Consider the following 22,824-nt stretch of genomic DNA (forward strand, 5'->3'; position numbering starts at 1 on the left):
TAGCGTTTTAGCATATTAACGTGACAAACGCGCACTTTCTTTCTACTATCAGGGGTCTTTATCACATAACCAGTGTCATTTAGTTTTCTGTCCACCACATATGGACCAGAAAATCGCGCCTGCAGACAAGATCCAATTAAGGGGAGCAATACTAACACTTTGTCACCTGGGGCAAAACTACGAAGCACCGCTTTTTTTATCATAACGTGCTTTCATTTTAGACTGTGAATTTGCTAGATTATCTTGGGCCGCCTGACATGCAGAAAAAAAACGTTCACGGAACTTACACACATAATCTAGCACGTTTGTCTCAGTGGGAAGAGACTCTAGCCATTTTTCCCCGAGATACTTAAACTCCTCCACTTGAGTTAGGATCTCTCTCCCGACCCAGAGTTGGCAAGCCACCCTTTCCCGGTTGAGAACCATGGTCTCAGATTTGGAGGTGCTGATCCTCATCCCAGCCGCTTCACACTCGGCCGTGAGCCTACCCAGCAAGAGCTGAAGGTAGGAGCTGGATGAAGCTAGGAGGACCACATCATCCGCAAAAAGCAGAGACGAGATTCTCCTGCCACCAAACTCGACACACTCCACACCATGGCTGGGCTTAGAAATTCTGTCCATAAAGGTAATGAACAGAACCGGTGACAAAGGGCAGCCCTGGCGGAGTCCAACCCTCACTGGGAACAAGTCAGACTTACTACCGGCTATGCGGACCAAACTCACGCTCCTCTGGTAAAGGGACTGAATGGTCCTTAACAGAAAGCCACCCACCCCATACTCCTGGAGCGTCCCCCACAGGGTGTCCCTGGAGACACGGTCATAAGCCTTCTCCAAATCCACAAAACACATATGGATTGGTTGGGCAAACTCCCATGCCCCCTCCATCACCCTTGCAAGGATATAGAGCTGGTCCACAGTTCCACGGCCAGGACGAAAACCACATTGCTCCTCCTCAATCTGAGATTCAACTATCGATCAGACCCTCCTCTCCAGTACCTTGGAGTAGACCTTTCCAGGTAGGCTGAGGAGTGTGATCCCCCTATAGTTGGAACACACTCTCAGGTCACCCTTCTTAAAGATGGGGACCACCACTCCGGTCTGCCACTCCACAGGAACTGCCCCCGATGACCACGCAATGTTGCAGAGACGTGTCAACCATGACAGCCCTACCACATCCATAGCCTTGAGATACCCAGGACGAATCTCATCCACCCCCGGGGCTCCGCCGCTGTGTAGTTGTTTGACTACCTCAGCACCTTCTGTCCCCGAGATTGGACAGTCCATCCCCAGGTCTCGCAGCTCTGGCTCCTCCTCTGAATGTGCATAGGTGGGATTGAGGAGCTCCTCAAAGTATTCCTTCCACCGCCCGGCTATAGCCCCAGTTGACGTCAGCAGCTCCCCATCCCCACTGTAAACAGTGTGAGCGAGTTGCTGCCTCCCTCTCCTGAGGCACTGGACAGTTTGCCAGAACCTCTTTGGCGCCGATCGATAGTCTTCCTCACCAAACTCCTCCCTGCCGGCAACTGCCACTGCTGCACCCCGCTTGGCTATCTGGTACCTGTCTGCTGCCTCCGGAGACCCACAGACCAGCCACGCCCTGTAGGCCTCCTTCTTCAACCTGACGGCTCCACGAACCTCTGGTGTCCACCAGCAGGTACAGGGGTTGCCACCACGACTGGCACCGGCCACCTTGCGACTACAGCTAGCAACAGCCGCCTCAACAATCACAGAGGTCCAGGGTGGGACCCCGGTAACCCTCCGGGCCGGGTACTCCAACTCTTTGTTTTAACATCCATGAAAGATCTTCTGAACCGTTCTTTGTCTCACCCTTCACCTAAGACCCATTTGTCATGGAAGACCCTACCAGGGGCACAAAGTGCCCCAGACAACATAGCTCCTAGGATCATTAGGGCACTCAAACTCCTTCACCACGATAAGGTGACGGTTCAAGGAGATTTCAGAACGCAACGTGGAAAAATTCTGAAGATATGAACGTTTATCCACCCATGACTGAAGGAGTACAAAGATATGCAGCAAGCTGAGGCTAGGCGCTCCATCATTTGCACCAAGTTGAAGAGTCAGCTGAGATGGGTAGGGAATCTGGTCAGGATGCCCCTTTGGAGACTTCTCAGTCATATCCCACTGAGAGGAGTTTCCTGGGAAGACCCAGAGCTCTCTGTAGATATTACTTCTTGGCTTGGGAATGCTAGAGAAAGCTGGGGAGTGTTGCTGAGGACAAAGATGTCTGGGCTTCCTCCTGAACCCTTGCAATGCAACACATTCTCACACCCGAAGCGGCTAAAAATGAGGAAGGGTGACCAAGTGTTTGATGTGTGTTGGGAGGTGCTGTGTCGCTTTCCGACGCCCGCACAGAGATTTTACCGAATTGTGACCTTTACCCTCTTTCTATGTTAACCTTTCCCTCACCCCCATTCTAACCTTAACCCACTTGCACGTGCAACACTTTGTTTCTTGTTGTATCGTTCCTCTCAGACACAGTAAACGGGAAATTTAGAACGACAAACTGGGTTAAGGTTAGAATGGGGTGAGGGGAAGGTTAAATCGCTAGAGGTTAGAGGTTAAATGTGGGTGAAATGTCCGTTTTACCACAGCGCATCACCTCCCGATGCGTTGGGGCTCCCAATGCGTCAGGAGGCAACGCGCTGTGCCAGAGCATTGGTCACTTAGCCGCTTCGGGTGTGTGAATGTGTTGTGCAATGCCACCTAGGATAAGCAAGAGAAAATGGATGGTTGGATGATTAATCATCCTAACATGAAGAAACACAAATGGATAAATGGCGGATTGGCAGCTTTAACATCATTTTTTTGATGACGACCCTATTAGAAAGTGGCTGGATTGTGATAAATTTAGAAATCCTGAATCAGACACGTTGCTGCTAAGCTCTCATCACTAGATAACTGGTCCTGATTAAAATCTGATGCGTATAAAGATAAATTCCTACTCGTGTCATGTTACATTCTGCCAAACTGATTCACAAATCCAAAATCCAATGACCGAAAACACTTCAGGAGTTTGTAAAGGCAAAAAAAAGAGTTTGATAGTTAAATATGTCACTTTAACAGCTTTTTCCTTCATGTTAAATCCTCTTTTATAAAAGCTAGAGTTATCACTCCGCTCTTGGAGCGTAGATAAGCTAGGCTAATTTGTTTATATGAGCTCATCACATTTAGACTAAGTGCTTAATGAGCTCATTAAGTGACATCAGCGTGGTTCCTGTATTGTTCTGGCTGACTCACGGCTAAATCCCTCCTTCTGTGGGAGCTTGTAGATGGATCAGATCAAGTTTTCCCTCCTGATCAAAGAGTGATGACACAGCTCTGTCACTATTTATTTCTTTGCCCACCCCCACCCCATCCAGCTCCACTCTGCTTGCAGCTTGTGCTTTTTTCCTGTATTTGTACCTGTTTATAGTAACTATACCCATTCATGTGCGAGTATTTGCATCCCATAGTATGAGTGTGTGTGTGGTCTGTCTTCCCCTTCGAGCCGATTGGATGTTTCCAGCTGTGACGGTCAAACTAATGATTGATCCCTGATGGGGCTATGGGACAAACCTAAAAGATTCTGATTTTTTTTTCTTCTTTTTTTCCAGATCCCATTCTCTCTGGTGCAGTTTCCTCTTTGGGAATATTTAAAGGTATGTCCCTATCTTACACTAAACATGGCTCATTAATTTCCCCCGAGCCTTCATTGTGCAGCTATTTTATCTCAGTAGCGTAATTTCCAGCAGTTATTCTGGGTGATAAATCCGTAGTAAAGTTATAGTGCTGTGCTTAACCTCTGACACTTTTATAGCAGGCTCCTCCTCAGCATTCCCCTCCATCATTGTGGCAGTCAACAAAAAAAGACAGTGACCTTACCTCGGTTTAATGGGTCGTCACTGCTGACATCAAACCAGCCTTAACTTTCCCCGTATCCATTGTTCTCCCTCCTGTGTTTCTGCATTAATCTCTTTGTTTCTTCCCGTATTCCTCCTCTCCTCCTGCCCTCTGTCTCATTTTTCTGTGTGGCCTTGAGCTAATAAAAGACCGCATCTCTTTGAGAAGACAGCGTTTTGTCCAAGTGACATCACGTCTGAAGGACAGAGAGAGAGGGAGACAGTCAAATGTTCCATTAACGTTGGGCACTAACGGTCGAGCTAAGATGAACCATACGCCGCACGGTCGTGTGTTTGTGTTTTTATGTTCGTTTTTGTCGTTCACAAGTATTTCTTTGTCCCTCGGTCAAAGGCTTTCTTTCTGTCCAGGCCATCTGGACTCGTCCGTTGGCGGACAGCTGATCTGCTGGAATCTGGCCTCGTCTCCTCATAACCAATTAGGCCTTTCCTTAGACAAAACAGCAGGCTGGCTGAGGAGGGAGCAAACGGCTTTCTATTGCTGTTCTTTCAGAGTGACCACCAGGACGCTCAACGGCTTTTCTCACAATAAAATAAATGGATTTCGTTTAAAGAGGAAAGGGCCAGAGTGAAGGAATCTGAAACCTTGCGTGTGTGTGGCATGGGCTCCCATCTGTTTTTTGGGTTTGAAATGTGCTGTGTCATAGTTTTTTTTCTTCTTCTTCTTCTTCTTCTCTTAGTTTCACTTAGCCAGCACAGCTGTCAGGGAGAAAACTGCAAAAAAAGGAAAAACGTATAGGGTTGTGAGAGGAGAGTCTTTTGTTCTGTTCGGGGAATTTTTTTCAGATATGACTGAAAATTTGGGAGGCTTTTATGAATTACGAGTCAGGTTTACGTTTCGGTTTCTGCAGAGATTTAAAGTCCTATTTTTGTTTTTATTTTTTTGGACCAGATGCCTGCATCCCTGTGAATAATTCTTTTGCTTCATTTGCTTGTTAATTTCACAATATGGTTGGGTTTTTATTTTGCACATTGTTTTCACAATAGCAACTGTTGCTCACAGTTTCCCCATCTTCTCTGACCTCAAACACAACACTTAGCAAAAACAGGAGGGTGGAACAAACGATGGGCCACAAAACATCCAGGGAATCCCAGACAAAGGCATGATGGGAACTCAGATTGAGCTGATGGAATATTTTCACAGATGCACTCTCGCTACATGCAGATGCACACGGTGCAAAGACATTCGTCTCCACCTCTTTTTTTTTTCTGTTAATCCAGATGCAAAGTGAGACCTCAACTCGAGGGGTGCAAAGGTCAAAAAGTCCTGCTTTTCCAGATTGAACCCGTATTTTCTACTCATGATGCAGAGAGTAAGACGGGGAAATGCTTTTGATTCGGTAAACATGTTATTTAATCTGTCCCCTCTGCTCAGTGTTTACCTACACACACACACATGCACACACACGGTTTAGGTGATGTCCAAATTTGTGCAGCGGATAGAGGGAGAATGAGATAACGTGCCACAGATTAGGAAAGGGTTGCGGGTGGGGGTGCAAAGAAAATATTAGTAATCACTCCATGCTGTTGCTCAATTGCTCTCCCTGAGAAGGAATCATACCTTGCAGCGCCCGAGGCAGCCCAGCTGTTCACATGCACTTTATGCAGACACTGACTTTCCTCATCCATTTGCCTAAACATGTAGGGTGGGTGGGTGTGTGTGTGTGTGTGTGTGTGTGTGTGTGTGTGTGTGTGTGTGTGTGTGTGTGTGTGTGTGTGTGTGTGAGTGTGAGTGTGTGTGTGTGTGTGTGTGTGAAGAGACATGGCCTTCTTTTTTCTCCCGAGTTCAGTCTTAAACAAAAACATCAGGTGGTTTTACTCAGTAGCCGGTTGCTCTGAGGGAGGCAGCAAAAACACTTTAGTCATTCTCAGGTTTAATATGTAAACTTTACATTCATCAGCTTCTTGTCTTTGTTTTTTCTTTTTAATTCTGCTGGAACGGTTGAACCCAGTTTTACATTTTAGGTTCGTTTGATTAGTAGTTTAAAAAAATCTACATACTTTTTGCACCAAATTTTGATTATTATGTGGAAGCACTAAACTACAGTCACACACAGAAGGACAGGAAGATTAGATGTCTAACGATGTCGAAAAATTATGTCTGGTCCTCTGGTTTGCAGGTTGCTGCTGTGTTCTTCCCCCACATCCAATCAGGGTGTTTTTATTGCATCTATTATCTAATTAAGGCTACAAATCAATGTATAAAAATAATACTTGAGCATATAGCACTTGGAAAAATTATCTGAGGTGTAATTTGTTTTATTTTTAATTTTAAAAATGTAATTTTTTACTTGTTTAAAGCTGGACTTAAAACTTTTTCTAGAACCAGCGATAATACGGGTATGTTTTCTTTACTGCATCCAGAAACATACTGTAGAAAAGTAATCTTGCTGCAAATGAATTATTTTAAAACATCATGGCTCTTATGAAGTGCTTCTGTGTATACTTTATTCAACAACAATAATAAAAAATCGTATTCATTGTAGATGGCTTACTGAATGGCCTCTGTTGAGAGAAATGGCTTTTAAAACCTGTTTCTTTTATTTAGTCCCATGGTGGTGAGAATGTAATAATTAATCTGTGGATTGTAAATACTGTGACACGTTGGTGATCTCTCTCTCTCTCTCTCTCTCTCTCTCTCTCTCCCCCCTCCCTCCCTCTCTCTCCCGACAACATTTTCTCCATCCCTCTGGACTTTTCTCTTTCTCCCAGATGCTGTGGTCACAGAGGCAAGGTCACACGCTCCACTCTTGGCAGTCAGCAGTGTGCGGAGCTTTTGCAGGTGCAGAGGATTATATGCTGCTCTGGGAATGAGGTGGAGGGGCTGTTGGGATGGGATGAGGGGATGTTGTACAGGTAAATAAATGACCAAGGAGGTTTGATGAGTTTCCCAAAAGCCACATTGTAAGCTCTGAGGACAAATCACAACCTCGTCTGCACTTTGGATCAGAAGATGAACTCTTCAGATCATGAAAACAGGAACTTTCCCTCTTTTTCTTAAAAACCTGACAGGGAGTTTGCATTGTTTTACCAACACTTCTAAAACACTTGAGCCAGTGAACATCGCAGCAGAAGCAGACTTGGATGATGTCGGGGGAAACCCAGACAACCAGGGGAACAAAGTGGAGGGATGAGAGGGGCCAGGTTCTGGATATGAGCCCCTGCAGCTGTGCGACCTTCTGAGCACTGGAGCCTGAAGTGGTTTAAGAAAGAAAGGGCAGCAGGAAGTAGCAGGAAAAGAGCGAGGGAGGTGAAGGGAGCTGACTAGAAATTAGATGATGTGAGGAGAAAAATGAAACAAATGGTGCTAATCAGAGAGAGAATAGATGGAGGATAGTTTCAGAATCAGGAGTTTGAGCAAATTCCTGAGGAAGTTATACTAAGTCCCAAACCCAAAGATGGCGCTTACAACCCAATATGTAGTTTGGTTGTTTTTCTGTATTACGACTTATCATTAACAAAGACTGAGCTTAACAACATTATAAAAGGAAGTTCCAGGATGTTTCTGGTGTTTTCAAGGATCTGGACTCATTTCTTTATTCTGAAAGACAAACAGGCTGTAGGAGGTAACTACTGGGGTAGCAGGCTACTGGGGTAGCAGGCTGACTGTGTAAAACCATCAACACATATGGAGCCAAGCCACAAAAGTGTGATGTTTGAAGTCCTGTATGTTGGGAGGTGGGGCCACTTGACCGTTGTTTAGATATGTAGCGTCATGAATGTCCTGTTTTTGACCTAAAGGTCATGATCTGCTGCGTCTGCTCGAGCAGAGACATAAAGTCTCTGACACAGGCCTAATCTACATGAGATAGTGGCCAAGGTCTTTCATGCACTCTGCTCATCTGAACTGCTTCACCTCTGTTACAGCTCAATACGAAGACGAAGAACACTATTTTGATAAACACATGATCAACAACTTTGTTAATAATGTGAGCCCAATGTTCAATCAATCTGTGAAATGACAATATTATTACTTGATATTATAATCCTGTAATCAGTAGTATTTTACAAGTTATTACAATCTTGGACATTTGCACTAGACACTGATGACATGTAATGCTAAAGCCACACGACACATTTCCTTTTTTCTGATCCAATCAGAACATTCGTTTCTGGCGCGGTGCGTGGTTTTCTGTGGTCCGTTTATAAGCTTTTAAACGGAAGAGCATGCGAGTCTCGGACCACATTAAACGCTATTTGTCCGACAAATTAACACGAGCGCCTCAACATAGGTCCGACGTTAATCGGGCAGGTCAATTCTACGAGAGAATTGTACCGACATCCTGGTAGCTCTAGGTCCCGCTAGCTTAGCACAGCCAAGCTGCTAACTCTAGCTTTGGTTCGACAGCCGGGCCTCGCGAACCCGACAGCTTTGTCAACCGCCTGACACAGCGTTGTCTGTGTCCCAAATCCGCTATTTCCTACGGGACAAGCTCCGAGAGCGTTCGAGCACATTTTAGCGGTGTTTTTTGACAATTGTGTTGTGAAAACGTTTAGTTGATCAACCATTTTGAGGAAATCCTGACGCACGCGATAGACGTCACGGGTGACTCAAGTTACCCCTGCCCACACTATTGCCGGCGCTCTGCCACCATCTCGTGGCATCTTTTGTACTTTACACTTCTTTTGGTGTAAACCTCACTTGTGACTTGAATCTTCAGCAAAAGCTTATTAAATCCAGTTTCCACTGGATCCACTGTGGCATCACCTAGATGGCCACAGACAGGGATAAACTTTTGATGGATTTCGTAACTGAAATAAAAAGTCATGTCCTGATTGAAATAAAAAGGGATGTTCTAGCTCAAATGAAAAGGGACATTCAACAGCAACTCTCTAATGTAAACCAGAAGTTACAAAGTCTGGATATAAAAGACCAGGCTACCTGTGTTAAAAAGGTTTGAACCCTTTCTTCTGCAAATCTGCCTCTAGATATGGAGGAAAAGCTGCAAGCAGAGGAACAGTTTGACTCTGGCCTAAAGGAAACAAATCAAATATCTGATCCTACCCCGTCCACACCAATGATAAGCTCATCCGCCATGGACAGTGGCCCGGCGCCCCTGGGTTTTGAGCCTGACAAACTGTTCTTGGGACACCTGCTGCCTCAAGGGAGAGCGGGAAAGCCCATGGTACCTGTGACAGTGGAGCAGGGGTACTGCTGCAAAGCTCTTCTGGATACCGGCTCAGACTACACATTCATGTGCTGGTCTGCTTTTAACCGCGTCTGCCTGGGCACAGGACAAGGAGTACAACCTGTAGAAGTGAGCCCTTGTGCAGTGTCCGTGGATTCTCTTTCTACCATAACCGTGTCTTCCAGGTCTCTGCTCCACTTCACAATCGGTCCTCTGACTTTGACGCACCCCCCATACATCTGTGAGCTCGCTGCCATGCCTTTGATCATTGGCGTTGATCTTTTGAGGCGCTTTGAAGCTTTTATCGATCTGGAAATGGGGGAACTTTGGGCGGGTGTCAAAGAACCCCTGCCATTCACGTTGCCTCCTGACCTCAACTCTCACTGCCTTGCGGTTGGTGATCCTGAGCATGGGGAAACCGCATGCTCACTGCCTAGCTCAAAGCCCCCATCAGAGATTCCCTCTGATGTTTTCTCCCAAACTGAGCAGGTCGTGGTCCAAGCCGATGCTCTTGCCAATGAAGTCGAGCGAGACAAGCTACGACAACTTCTGTTAAAATACAAAGACTTTCTTTCACTCGACTCCTTGGACTGTGGACTAACCACTATCCATGAGGTCAGGATTCCTACACCGTCACACGCTGCGCCGACCTTTGTGCGGCAGTACAAGATTCCCCTGGCGTCCCAGATGTGACGTGTTCATTTCAGATGTTTTATTCATTAATTTCCACAGCTGCTTGATCCTGTGGGATCTTAGGGAAGCTGGTCTAACTTCAGTGGCCATTGAACAAGAACAGGGTATATTCTGAACTGGTTTTATGGATGAGCCTACACAGACGCTTTTGCATAACACACCTGGTTACATCTCATAGGTGCAAATGTAATAGAGATCTACTCTTGATTTGATTCAGTTTGTGCATCTTTCGGCTGTTCTAGACTCATTGTAAACAGTCATGACAACAAACTGAATGTGAGGGTTATTTGTTGGTCTGTGGTGAGCCCGGTGACAGCTCATTGAGCACAAATTACGCCTCCAATATTCTTCAAGCAGTGTCATAAAATCTACTACTCCATTCTGAAATCGGCCAATGCAAATACAGAGAAGTCGTGCATTTGGCTCGCTGAAATCTTGCGCTGTTTTGTAGAGTCTGCACAGTGTGACATGAAGCAGGCCTTCGTAACAGCAGATAATCACACATTGTAGCCCAGGCTTTAGATTGGAGAAAATAGTTGAGTCAGCAGGTTTCTGTTGTTCAGGTAAAGTTTGTTTACAACTCTTTTTTTTAATTAGAAAACAATACACGTATTTGTGTTAACTAAGTTTCCTGCCTCAGTGTTTGCTTTCTGTTTATCTCTGTCAGATGTTTCCATGGTTTACTGGATATCAAACATCTCGCATGTTTAAAGGATTTATTTGATAATCCCATAAAGTTTATATTGAAGAAGCGATGTTTACACCATTGGTTTTTCTACTGTCCGTTAAATGCTGTCCCATAACCTGACCAATGGCAGCCCATGCTTACATCATTGGAGCTTGGAGCTTGTCAGACTTTGGGAGGTTTGTCAGTCCAGTTTCTTCTTGAGGATTGACCACAAGTTCCTAATGGAGCTAAAGTCTGGGGATTCTCCTGACATGGATCCAAAATGCAGATGTTTTTCTCCTGGACCACTTAGGTCTTACCTTAGCCTGCTACATTCTGATGGAAAAGATGGTCTTAATCACCAAACTGTTACTGGATAACTGGAGGAGCTCCCCTAGGAAGATGTTTAGGTCCCATTATTTATAGATGTATTCTTAAGCTAAACTATGAGTGACTCCACTCACTTGGCTGAGATAGAAGTCCACACATGGACACTGGATGCATTACTGGTGACATGGTACAAATATGATGGTAGCGCTCAGCTTTTCTTCTCTAGACAATTATTTTTCTAGATACCCCCAAAAATCCAAAAGGGGATTCATCAGACTAAATGACTTTAACCCAATCTTCCTTTGCAGATTATAAGTTTGTCCCTGGACGTTACCTGTGAGATGCGAGGCTTCTTTTCTGTCCTTCTTCACTTCAGAACATTCTCCAGAAATCTTCTAACTGTGCACACTGGTGGTGCCTTGGCTCTAAAGCTGGGTCAACTTTAGAAGACGGTCCTGGAGCGTGGTTTCTTGAACAACCTGAAGACGATATAATCTTGAAGTTCTTGACAATCTGCTAAATGACTGATTTAGGTGCAGTCTTATTAGCAAGCTATGTTCTTGTCTTAGCCCCATTTGCAAGGACAGAATGTGTTTTTTCGCAGGCTAACACAGGGAGAACACTGATTTCAGGCAGCATGCAGTCTGCTTTTTAACTCCATCAACGTGGTAGAGTGACCTCCAGGCTCCTCCTTAATGACCTCTCTGCAGACAATCACCTAAATAAAGTCAGCGGGTCATTTTTGTTTAGGACAGAAATCCAGTGTGAAACCTCATCAGGTCTTCAGTTAGTTTCCCATTAAGACATGAAGGTTTTCATCCATGTCCCTAAATGCTGCTGCTGCCTCAGTCTCATGGAGCTAGTTATACTTTGGAAGCAGATTAGATCGGTTTGTTTTTATTTTACACACACACACACACACACACACACACACACACACACACACACACACACACACACACACACACACAGAATGAGCCATAACCACATGGCCTCCAGTGTAAATCTGACTGAAAAAAGTGTCACATCATCCATTACGGCTTCTAGTCTTCTCTTGTTATTGTGTTGAAAAAAAGCAGCAGATCCACAATCCAAGTCCATAAAGGGAACTGCTCAAAGCAGAAGTGTCTGCAGAGCAGCTGTCGAACGTTTATAGCTTTCAGTCCATAACTCTTCCACTGTTGCAGCATGCCAGGCGGTACAGGAAGATTGAGGTTGGCTGCTCTGGATACTGGAATGGGAGTGAAGGAGAGAAAGGAGCCGAGAGGTGTACCTTCACCACGCCACCTGGACTCCGAAAGGAGAACATTTAAGTCGGTCAAACTGATCGTTTTCTTCAGGGTTGGAGTTCAGCTGAAGAATTTCTACAGTTAGTGATTCATGTTCAGTCAGTGCAGCAGAAGATTCAGAACAGGCAGTGTGGAAAAGAAAAGAGGTGGAGCGGTAGAGCAGAGTCAAGTTCACATCCCTCCGTGACCAAGCTGCTGTCCAGGAGGGATCCTCGGGTTTCACTCGCTCGCCCGCCCTTACATTGCACTTCACACACTCTCTCCTTCACTCATCCATAATCTGTTTGACACTTGAAATCCTCACGCAGGCATGCTTAATCATCCCAGATATCTACACTCGCATCCTGCTCTGACTTACAGCAGACTCCGTCTTGATTTCCTGTCAGGCTCCTTGTGAGAACTGCCCCAGACGAGATGACTTCAAGTTTCCAGCCGTCAAATCGTCATGTTAGATTCTTTATTCGGCCATTTGTTCATTATGAGAGCTTTTTGAGAATGTTACAAAACAGGATGAATGCTTTGTCTGCTTTTCGTAGAATCATTTAACCTGAACAAAAATACATATCCAGTCATTGAAACATAATAATTTACTGGATTATTAAATGAATTAATTTTAAATTGTTTCCTATGAGATTTCTGAGGACAGTTGCTGAGTTAAGCTTACTGAGTTTATCTCTTAAACATCATCTAGTTTAGAAATCATTTTACCTAAAGCTTGAATTTTACCTAAAAATAGGCACGCACAGCTATGACAATTTGGGCCAATATCGATACGGGATCTTAATATTACCAATAACTATTATTTTTCAATAATACAATTATACATACATGTAATTACACACACATATGTCTTCACACACACACACACACACACACACACACACACACTGATATGATAGCTGTCACTGTCATGACTAAATATTCAGCAACAGATCAGACGTCGCTTTTATGACATCACAGCAGAGTCTCGACTTCCCCAGCGTAGCTGCTACTTACCACCTGGCTAGATTTATAGTGGTTTTCTCTACGTTTGATTCTCCTTTTGTCCTGAAAGATGGATTCAAAGCTCACAAAAACTCACAAATTTTTCTTCTCCTTGTCTGAGACATGTATTTGTATTTTTCACTCAAAACCTAAAATAACGTTTGCGCCTGTCGAAAATAAGCACATTCTTGACATCAAAATGTGCCTTTAAAATTCACAACCATCATATGTGAAATCCATGGCACATATCAAGTGGGGTCAGAAAATAAACTTTATAGGCTCGTAGACTCCTATTCGTTTTTTGGGCAGTAGGGGACCCATGGTGCAGAAGTAGAAGGGTGTGACTATGTCGTGCATCCCTATGTAAATACATCTTGCTCGGTATCCAGATGTTCAAATAGTTTCTGGAATTTTTAGCTTGATATGTTTTTATACTGTTTTTGCATTTTGCTGTCTCGAAAATGCAGTTCTAGATTTTGTTCTAACTGATTTTACTTTAATACCTGGTCGATTGGGCCCCGTTTCAGTAGACCTCTCTTTGACTTTCAAAGTTTGTGTCCTGAGAATCACTTGATTCAGCTTCAGACATCAACAACAAAAAAGAGGAAAAGCCTCGACAAAGTCCAGACTGGGATATGATGGATTTTAGTCTGGTGGGATTCCCTGAATTAGGTATTGTATGTCAAGGAATAACTGATGTCCTAAATAAAAGAGGAGCTGTGAGACTAAATGATTCTCACAGAGAAACAGGCTTCAGTCGGGTCATGGATGAACATCCATGAAAACAGGGCAGCATTGGCTTCATTTTACGTGAACTCAAGTAGAAAAAAAAATCCTGAATACGTTTTTTAGAACTCAATTGTACATTTGACCCAGAATGGGTTAAGATATGAAGCCAGGGAATATTTAAAACATTTGCAAGCTGAAAAGAGAAAATAAGTACCTGATTTCTGAGTTTATTTTGAATATTTAATGTTTGGGAAGATGCATCTTTTCTGTGCTTCTCTAATGATAGCTGTGTCTTTCGTAGGTGCCGTGGCGGCATTTGCCACCACTCCTCTTGACGTGGCAAAGACCAGGATCATGCTAGCAAAGGTATACACCCTGAAACACAAAACACACACACACACACACCTCCCTCTTTTTGGCAGCATCTTTTAAACATTGCTGTCAGGTGATGCCTTGCAGGCAGAGAGCTGAGCGAGACCACAGTCTGAGCATATTTCTACAGTGTCAGCCTGCAGGGCAGAGCGAACCGGGCCAGACTGGGACAGAACCAAGACGTGCACACACATCTTTCACTTGCTGTGGGAAATGGACAGTGTGGAGAAGATGTGTTTGTGCACATGGTTGTTGTTCAAGCGAGGACTTGTTGCTGAATCTCAAGTCTGAGCGTCTGAAAGAGGGGAAGCAAAAGGACACCGTCCCTCTTGTTAAGCCTCCTCCTCTTCCTTACCACCTTTTTCTACTCTGGTTCAAGCTAACTGTACGTCTGGCTTCCTTCACCATGTCCTATGCATGTGCTGAAAGGGTAGTGAGTTCACAGTTACCCCCCTCCCCAGCACACACAGAGACAGTCCTTGGAGAAGACACAGCGTTCCATTTCCGCCCTCATCCCATAACTAACGAGAAACTGGAATTAACAAAACACTCCGACAGTCTTGATCTCTGGCGAGAAGCTGTTGGCTGTAGGTGAAGCTGCACGGTACAAAAGCTTCCCGTAAACATTATCTGACAGGCAGCTGCTGTAATCTAACCACCCGCTGAGGGCTCTGTCTGTGCTGAGGTTATAACTTTATATGGCCACGGTTTGGATTCACTCTCCAAAAAGGCTCTTTCATACAGGACACGACAATGTTCTGGATTTTTGACGTTATCAGCAAATGAAATGATCCACGTGTATTGAGTGTATTATAACTTTAACCTTGTTCGACTGTAGAATCAGTAGAATTGTCATTCACACACAAACCCTCAGAAATTCAGCTTAATGATAGCACGTTTGTGCCAAAGAATGACTATAATCACTTGTTTAGCCCCATTTTTAAGCTGCCCCGAATTCTGAAAATGTGTTGCAAACCTAAAAGGCAGGATGCGTGGAAATAAAGTCAGCAAGACAAAACCAGAAAAGTAACATTAACAGATTTTTATAGCGATTTACAGACTCTGGTTTTGAGGCCCTGTGTGTTCCAGTTCTTGTGTTTCCCTGACCTGTTGGTACCAGTTTTACCCATTTCTAATTCTTCAATTTATCCACATGGCATCCAGGTCAACTCAGTGCATGTAGTCTGAGAGTCTGTGAGGTTTTCATGACATTTGACTTCAGATATGTTGTACTCAAGATCAACAAAGTTATTCTCCAGAGGGACCGCAAACGCTGCTACAAACACTGACCCAGCTGCAACACATCTGTTGGAGTAGACGTAATGTTTAGCTAGTTACGTTAGCTCCTACCTACCAACTCAGCCTGTTAGTCTACATCTATAGCCCCATTCCCACCTGTACCGGGTCGGCCCGGGCCGGGTAGCCCCAGTCGGCCCCAGCCTGGCCCGGTTGGTTCCACACATCCTTGCCTTAAGCCCATGTGGGCTGATTCTACCCACCAATCAGAGGCTTGCTCTAATGGAAGGTGTGAATGGGCTGATTCTACCCACCAATCAGAGGCTTGCTCTAATGGAAGGTGTGAATGGGCTGATTCTACCCACCAATCAGAGGCTTGCTCTAATGGAAGGTGTGAATTTGCTGTCAGCAGTGGGCGTGTTGGCCCTGGTCGGCCTGAAGCAGTACCCCTCGGGAAGAGGGCCGAGAATGAGCCTTGGTTGGCCCGGGAAAATTCCAGGCCACCCAGATATGTAAACAACCTACGCTACCCGGCCCGGGCCGACCCGGTACAGGTGGGAATGGGGCTTATTATTGTGGGTTCCATTTGTCCTGGAAAGTCAGATCTCGGAACTGGGAATGACATCATACCGGAGATTCAACGTTCCAGTTGGGAGCCGGGATTCCAATATGGCGACGCCCTCGACAGCTGTTGTTTCCTTCTTCTCCTTCCCTTTTAATTTGTTCAGTTTAGAGTTGCAGATGTAACATTGGTGTCTACGAAAAATAAACGTGTTTCTACCAAAACTTACTGTTGTTGATCCAAGGAGCCGCCATATTGGATGTTGAAGTTGGAGTTAAAAAAAAAGTTCTCTGACTTTTCAAGTGATAGGTCTAACTTCAGGGGGGTGTTTTGTTAATTTTTCCCAACTAGAGTTTGTAATTTCTGAGTTCAAAGTACAAATGGGCCACGACATTAGCGCCGATTGTTAGCTTCTAGGCAACAACCACGCCTGCTTGCATCGGCCATCTGCGTTCCTTTGTTGCAGCAACCATCAGAGTGAAGAGAAGTTGTCCAGAGATCGGACGGTGAGCAGTTCGATTCTAAGCCTAGGCAGGTCACATGTTCAACAAGTAAGATATTGAACCCTAAAAGTCAACCCCACCGTACAAATAGAAGCTCAGTGTTCCTCGGGGACAAAGGCAGACAACAGTTTTCTCTTAGTGGTTGATAGAAAGTCTCTGTTATTGAGTATCTGACTTATCTGCCTCCTTCCATTGACCACACCTCCTAGCTTCCAGCTGCTGGGTCTGCTTTCCTGAGCCACCAGTCTTGGGTGGTAGCTGCAAACATCAGTCCCACCAGCTAGTCTCCAGACATGGAAATGCAAAGTGGTTGCAAGACATTTAGTTCTGAAGTGAGATGTTTAATGGTCACAAGAGATAAAGTTGTGCATAAACTGAAAGATTGACATTAGTAAATTATTTTATAATTAAATAATGTAAATAAGTTTTTTTTTTTCATTGAATTACCAGCTCACATGATTTTAAAAAGCTATCAAGGCAAAACATTCCTGTTAGCTGAATAATCACGAAGTTCATGTTCCTAAAATGGTCAAAAATAGAAAATGTGCTTTATAATGTGTTGGAAAACCTTCTGGAGCAGCAGACCCAGACAGAGTAGGTTGTGTGGATGAGTATGGACTGGAGGAAATGTGGGTGCTGGAACTCATCATGCTGGTCTCCCTGCCACAGACAGCGGAATGAAAGGATGGTGTTGTGCAGCAGGAAGTGGGCGGACGTCCAGGACACAGCTGGAGGACTCATGATGCAGCAGCATTCGGATAAACCACAACTTCATCACCAGCCTGCTGCAGCATTTTTACTCAGCTTGTGCCAGTTAAATGTGAAAAACACATTTTAATGTGAAATTACAAAATAATCACAAATGAGTCAGGAAAAGGAAAAGGACTCAAATACAGATGTCAGCAGTTACACAGGGACTGTGTATCATGTGTGTGTGTTTTGGACACACTCTTCCTCCATCCTCTGTTCCACCCTTCCACAGCACTAAAGGAAAAGAAAACTTGTCAGCCGAGGAGAGTAATTTCACAGCCACCTGTCTCCAACAGAAACAGAAGGAATAGGGGTGTTTTTCCTGTTAACACGGAGAGAAAAAATGTGTAAATCCTCCTATCATCGCAGTCAACCTCACTCAGAATTTACAGCAGATACAACAGTTTCCTCCAGCTTCACTGAGATATAGTTGATTAGTGTGCAAGCACTTAGACAAATACAGCTTTATCTTCTCATCCCTCCATCATCTCTTTCTGCCATTTATTAATCTTGGATCTCTGCCACCCACTTAACCCGGACTGGCCCGATCCCGCCTCTCTCACACCCCTCTGCCTCCCCATGGTGATAGATGTAAAACTCTCGGGCCGGCTCGTCTGTATTGTGTAAATACAACGTTGGATTGATGGATGCAGAAAGGGGAGTTGAGGGGAACTTGTGAAGGGGCAAATGGTGACACCTGCGCTCACACAGCTGGCCTTGAGCAAAAAATAAATAAAAATAAGACTTAAACGGGGAAGCTAAAGAGATCGCTGTTGAGGAAGTCTAAACAAGGGCGTCTGTCCGAGGAGCAGGAAGCAAGTGGAACAGTCTATCCATCATTGTGCCTCTATTTGCTCTTTTTGTTTCTTTAGGCAGGCTCGGCCACGGCGAGCGGCAACATCCCGCTGGTGCTCCTGGATGTGTGGAGGAGTCGGGGCCTTCCGGGGTGAGTGTTCCCCTTGGCTAGCTGCTGTTTGGAGCCAAACACAAACCATTTCATCCCATGTCATTAAAGACAGCTTTTATTTTGCATGATTTAATTTAACTGCCCCGATCCCTCGCGTAATCAGGTTTGATGACAGAGCGCCCGGGGGATTTTACAGACGCAGCTGAAAAATGAGATGCATAAAAGCTTTTTCCTGCCAACTCGCTCCGCTGTCCTATTGATTAAGGTGCTACAAGGGCCAAGTGGAGGGGTTTATTTGAGTGTTTTGATGTGTTTATGATGCGCGCCGGACAAAAGGCCAGGTCTAATGGGGCCGCAGGGGGGCTGCAGGCGCTTCAAACACACCCTCAGTTGTGATGAATAATAGTCCGGTTGTGTCGAAGCCGCCGTCATTTAGTGGGGATGCATCTCAGCTTAATGCGCGTAGCATTTGGGACTGAGCCAAACACCAGCAGGACATGGCCTCTTTGTCTCACAAACTAGTTTACTTTGTTTGAAGCTGATCAAGGATAAATTATGAACTTTTTTTTTACACTAAAAGGTGTTTTTATAGAAGGAAAATAAATAAAACAATATTTTATATAGCACTTCCAAGATCACGAGGTGCTTCACAAGAACAATTTATTTTTTAATTAAAATATTTAATAAATAATTAAAAAATATTATAAAATTTTGAAAAATAGAAAACTGATTAAAAAATGTAAAGGGACTTTACGGAGTTTTGAATTTTAATGCTCGCGATTGCCCCCTCAGGCCAAAAGCGTAACGGCTCGTGCACGAGGCGCGCATGCTGTACGTGCACACTCCTTAACGAAAATAACAGCTGAGACAGTCCTCTGTGTGTGTGTGTGTGTGTGTGTGTGTGTGTGTGTGTGTGTGTGTGTGTGTGTGTGTGTGTGTGTGTGTGTGTGTGTGTGTGTGTGTGTGTGTGTGTGTGTGTGTGTGTGTGTGTGTGTGTGTGTGTGTGTGTGTGTGTGTGTGTGTGTGTGTGTGTGTGGGTGGGTGGGTGGGTGGCCCAGAGGACAGGAGAACGTGCAGCTAATTAATTAAATAATTTGGTTCTGTACCTTTCTCTTCAGCACAGCCGACAAAGGTTTATGATGGGTCAGTCTTCCTGCAGGCCCAGATCATTCCCTTTCCTTGCTTGAAAAATTGTTCAAAAATGAAAGTTGAACCCACATCTTTTTTATCTGTGAATTCAATGCTGTTCGGCGAGTCTCAAATAAAAATTTGGGCATCTTACTGTAGAAAATATACCATTAATGCAGTGGATCCCAAACTTATTTAGCCGTGCACCCCCTTCTATGTCCCGACCATGACGACGCACCCCCCAGCCCCCACATCAGGGCATGGCTATATATATATATATACATCAGACGTCAAGCTAAACAGACAGGGTTAAAAAAATATGATCAGCTTTTTTCCCCATCACTTTCATTTTTTAAATAGTAATTAATTAACATTCGATATCATTACAATTTCCTTTGATATAATTTTAAATAAATATTTAGAGTGCCCAGGTAGCATATAAACAATGCAATTTAACAGTTTTCTTAAAGCAGAAACGTTTAACCTGTGCGGCCAGAGCGCTCTCCTTCCTTCTGCTCTGCTTAAACCTGAGCTGATCACTTACTTCTGCGTAATCAAATGTCTATAGGGGAAAAGATGGAAAAGCTGTAGCCATGAGGTTCACTTTTGCCTCAGACCGACTTATTGCTGTTTTATGGTGTGGCTGAATCTGCGATCCGCTGCCACGCGGACTGGAATAACAAATGCTGCAGTAACATGAGTTGTCAGGTTCGGAGTCACTGGGTGGAGCGGACCCGACTTTAATATGTCATCCCAAAGTAGAAGCTAATATCTTAATTTGACCTTGAATTAAAAATGTTATAAAACCTCTTTTTTTTATCACGGAGGAGGCAGTGCTCATTTCTGCCTTCAGTCTGACGGCGCGCTGGAGTTTGTGCAGCGTGCACGCTTATTGAATCTGTGTGTGTGTGTGCGTGTGTGCGCGCGCGCAGCAAAGCTCCATGAGCCACTCCAGTCACTGCGTCTCGTTATTGGCGTTATTTAAACCAATGTTGTAAAATTACTTCTGCCCAGCCCAGATGTGCTCACTTGTGCACCCGTGAGCCGTGGTTCTGCTGGAACGCGTCTGACCTCTGACAGAAGAACTCTGAACTTCAGATCTTCAGCGTGCTGTCAATAGCCTAAATGGGAATCATTTCTTGATTTATTTTGTTACATCCACAATGTTCTGTGTGTGAGGTTTACAATGTCAGAACACCTGCATGAGACAGGACGTTAATTACAATCTGCCAGAATGACTCACCTTCAGATTCCTCCAACATCATTAAAAATGATCAAATACGGAACATATCGGCGTGCGCAGGCCAGAGCGCTAAAGCTCGGCGCATTGTTATTATGAAGCTAGGGCACATGTGGAGGACACATGCACAAAAATATATTTGTTTTCAATTACATTTATTGGGCCCACTTACTTTTTCTTAGGCCCACCCACAAATGAGTTTCTGGCTACGCTAATGGTGACATCTGACAGACTTCTCTGAGCTCCGCAGCCATTACACTTTTCACCTCGCACACCCGCGAGCTGCCGCTAGGGGGTGCGTGCACCACACTTTGGGAATCCCTGCATTAATGTAAAAAATAAACTCTAAATAAACTATGTTCACATCCAGAATCGTACCCGGGTCTCTTAGGTGTGTTCTTGCTGTGTCTTTGTAAATCCATGCTTTCGTTCTTTTTTAAACACAGAAACAGTTTTGTTTACCTGTTTGTAGCTACGGTTTCGCCGACAGCTGCCGGCTTCTTCAGGCTGACGCTGATGGTGGCGCGTCACTTCCTTCTCCGTTTATCTGCGGGCAGCAGAGGACGTTGTCGCCCTCTACTGCCCGCTCTCCGACGATGCAGTCCCATGCGTGGTCCAGCATGTAAACTCCGTCGTCCCTGTTCATGGTCCCACATCCACGTCTCCTTATCTCAGGAAGCAATAGAGATAAGGAGACGTGGATGTGGGACCATGAACAGGGACGACGGAGTTTACACGCTGGACCACGCATGGGACTGCATCGTCGGAGAGGGGAGAGCGGGCAGTAGAGGGCGACAACGTCCTCTGCTGCCCGCAGATAAACGGAGAAGGAAGTGACGCGCCACCATCAGCGTCAGCCTGAAGAAGCCGGCAGCTGTCGGCGAAACCGTAGCTACAAACAGGTAAACAAAACTGTTTCTGTGTTTAAAAAAGAACGAAAGCATGGACGTACCCGGGTCTTCTGCACAAAAGTCTGCTGTCTTACTAGGTGAGCTATAGCACCACTGATGTCTTTTGTATCTGTAACATTTATATCCTTGATGACAGCTGAAACAACGTTCAAAGAACGGTTCGGAGCGAAAATGGCTATTTTGTTGCTAATTTGCAGGACATATCTAGAAGAAAGTAGCTAAGGGTCCTCTGCATCACTAGGCATTAGGAACAGCGACAAGGTCACTGAAGAAGAAGAAAGAAGAAAATATCATTTGTATAGCGCCTCTCAAGATAAAAATCACGAGGCGCTTCACAAAAACAAAAAATATAAAAATTGTAAAAATAGAAAAAAAGCATTTTGAAAATGTTTAAAAATATATTTAAAATGAGCAAGAATATGCAATTGCGATTTAAAAGAAAAAATGTTAAGAAAGAGAGAGAGTGAACAGGAAAGAGGGAAATCAGTGGATCCTGAGGAAGGTGGAATAGGTGGGGAGAGCAGAATAAAGAGAGAGTGGTGAAGAAGGTCATACAAAAGCCAGCTTGAACAAGTGAGTCTTCAGCTGCTTTTTGAAGGAGACCACTGAGTCCACTGATCTCGGGCTCAGGGGGAGAGAGTTCCAGAGTCTGGGGGCCACAGCAGCAAATGATCTGTCACCTTTGCTCTTTAGCCTGGTGCGCTGCACAACCAGTAGGCTTTGACCACTGGACCTCAGGGACCTGCTGGGGGTGTAGGGACTAAGAAGATCACCAATGTAAGATGGTGCTTGTCCATGTAAGGCCCTATAGACCAGAACCAGGATCTTGAAATGAACCCTGAAGTTGACTGGCAGCCAGTGAAGCTGGAGGAGAAGCGGGGTGATGTGGGTGTGTTTGGAGGACTTGGTCAAAAGTCAAGCACAGGCATTCTGAACCACCTGTAGACGGTTCAGGGAGGTTCTGCTCAGACACGTGAAAAGAGAGTTACAGTAGTCTAAGCGTGAGGAGATGAAGGTGTGGATAACTGTCTCAAGTTCAGAGCGGGACAGAATGGGACTCAGCTTAGCAATGTTCCTGAGATGGAAGAAGGAAGAGCGAACAAGAAAACTGTCATGAGAATCCAGGGTGAGAGCTGGCTCAAAGGTCACGCCAAGATTCCTGACAGAAGGTTTGATGTGAGAAGCAAGCTGACCAATAGAGTCTCTGACTTTGGGAACCAGCTTTTCTGGGGCACAGATGAGGATCTCTGTCTTATCTTCATTCAGCTGTAGAGAGTTCCCACCATCCAGGTTTTGATAGTCTAAGCAGGTGTGTAACATCTGCAGCTTAGACATCTCATGGGCCTTAAATGAGATGTACAGTTGGATGTCATCTGCATAAAGATGGTAGGAGATTCCTTTGAAGGAGCTCAGGATTTGCTGAAGAGGAAGCAGATAGAGGAGGAAGAGCAGAGGCCCCAGCACAGAACCTTGTGGG

General features: G+C 44.8%; 1 protein-coding gene across 2 annotated transcripts in view; it reads left to right on the forward strand.

Annotated features, from left to right (window-relative positions):
- Positions 1-22,824, forward strand: part of slc25a26 (solute carrier family 25 member 26) — a 76,776-nt gene that overhangs the window by 42,250 nt on the left and 11,702 nt on the right. For both annotated transcript variants that reach the window (XM_015959299.3, XM_054751609.2), the window contains exons 6-9: positions 3,615-3,659; positions 6,630-6,699; positions 14,040-14,104; positions 18,034-18,107. In XM_015959299.3, coding sequence (XP_015814785.1) covers positions 3,615-3,659; positions 6,630-6,699; positions 14,040-14,104; positions 18,034-18,107 — 254 coding nt within the window. The remainder of the gene's footprint in view (positions 1-3,614; positions 3,660-6,629; positions 6,700-14,039; positions 14,105-18,033; positions 18,108-22,824) is intronic.

Source organism: Nothobranchius furzeri, chromosome 3 (genome assembly GCF_043380555.1).
Source record: "Nothobranchius furzeri strain GRZ-AD chromosome 3, NfurGRZ-RIMD1, whole genome shotgun sequence".
Lineage (NCBI taxonomy): Eukaryota > Metazoa > Chordata > Actinopteri > Cyprinodontiformes > Nothobranchiidae > Nothobranchius > Nothobranchius furzeri.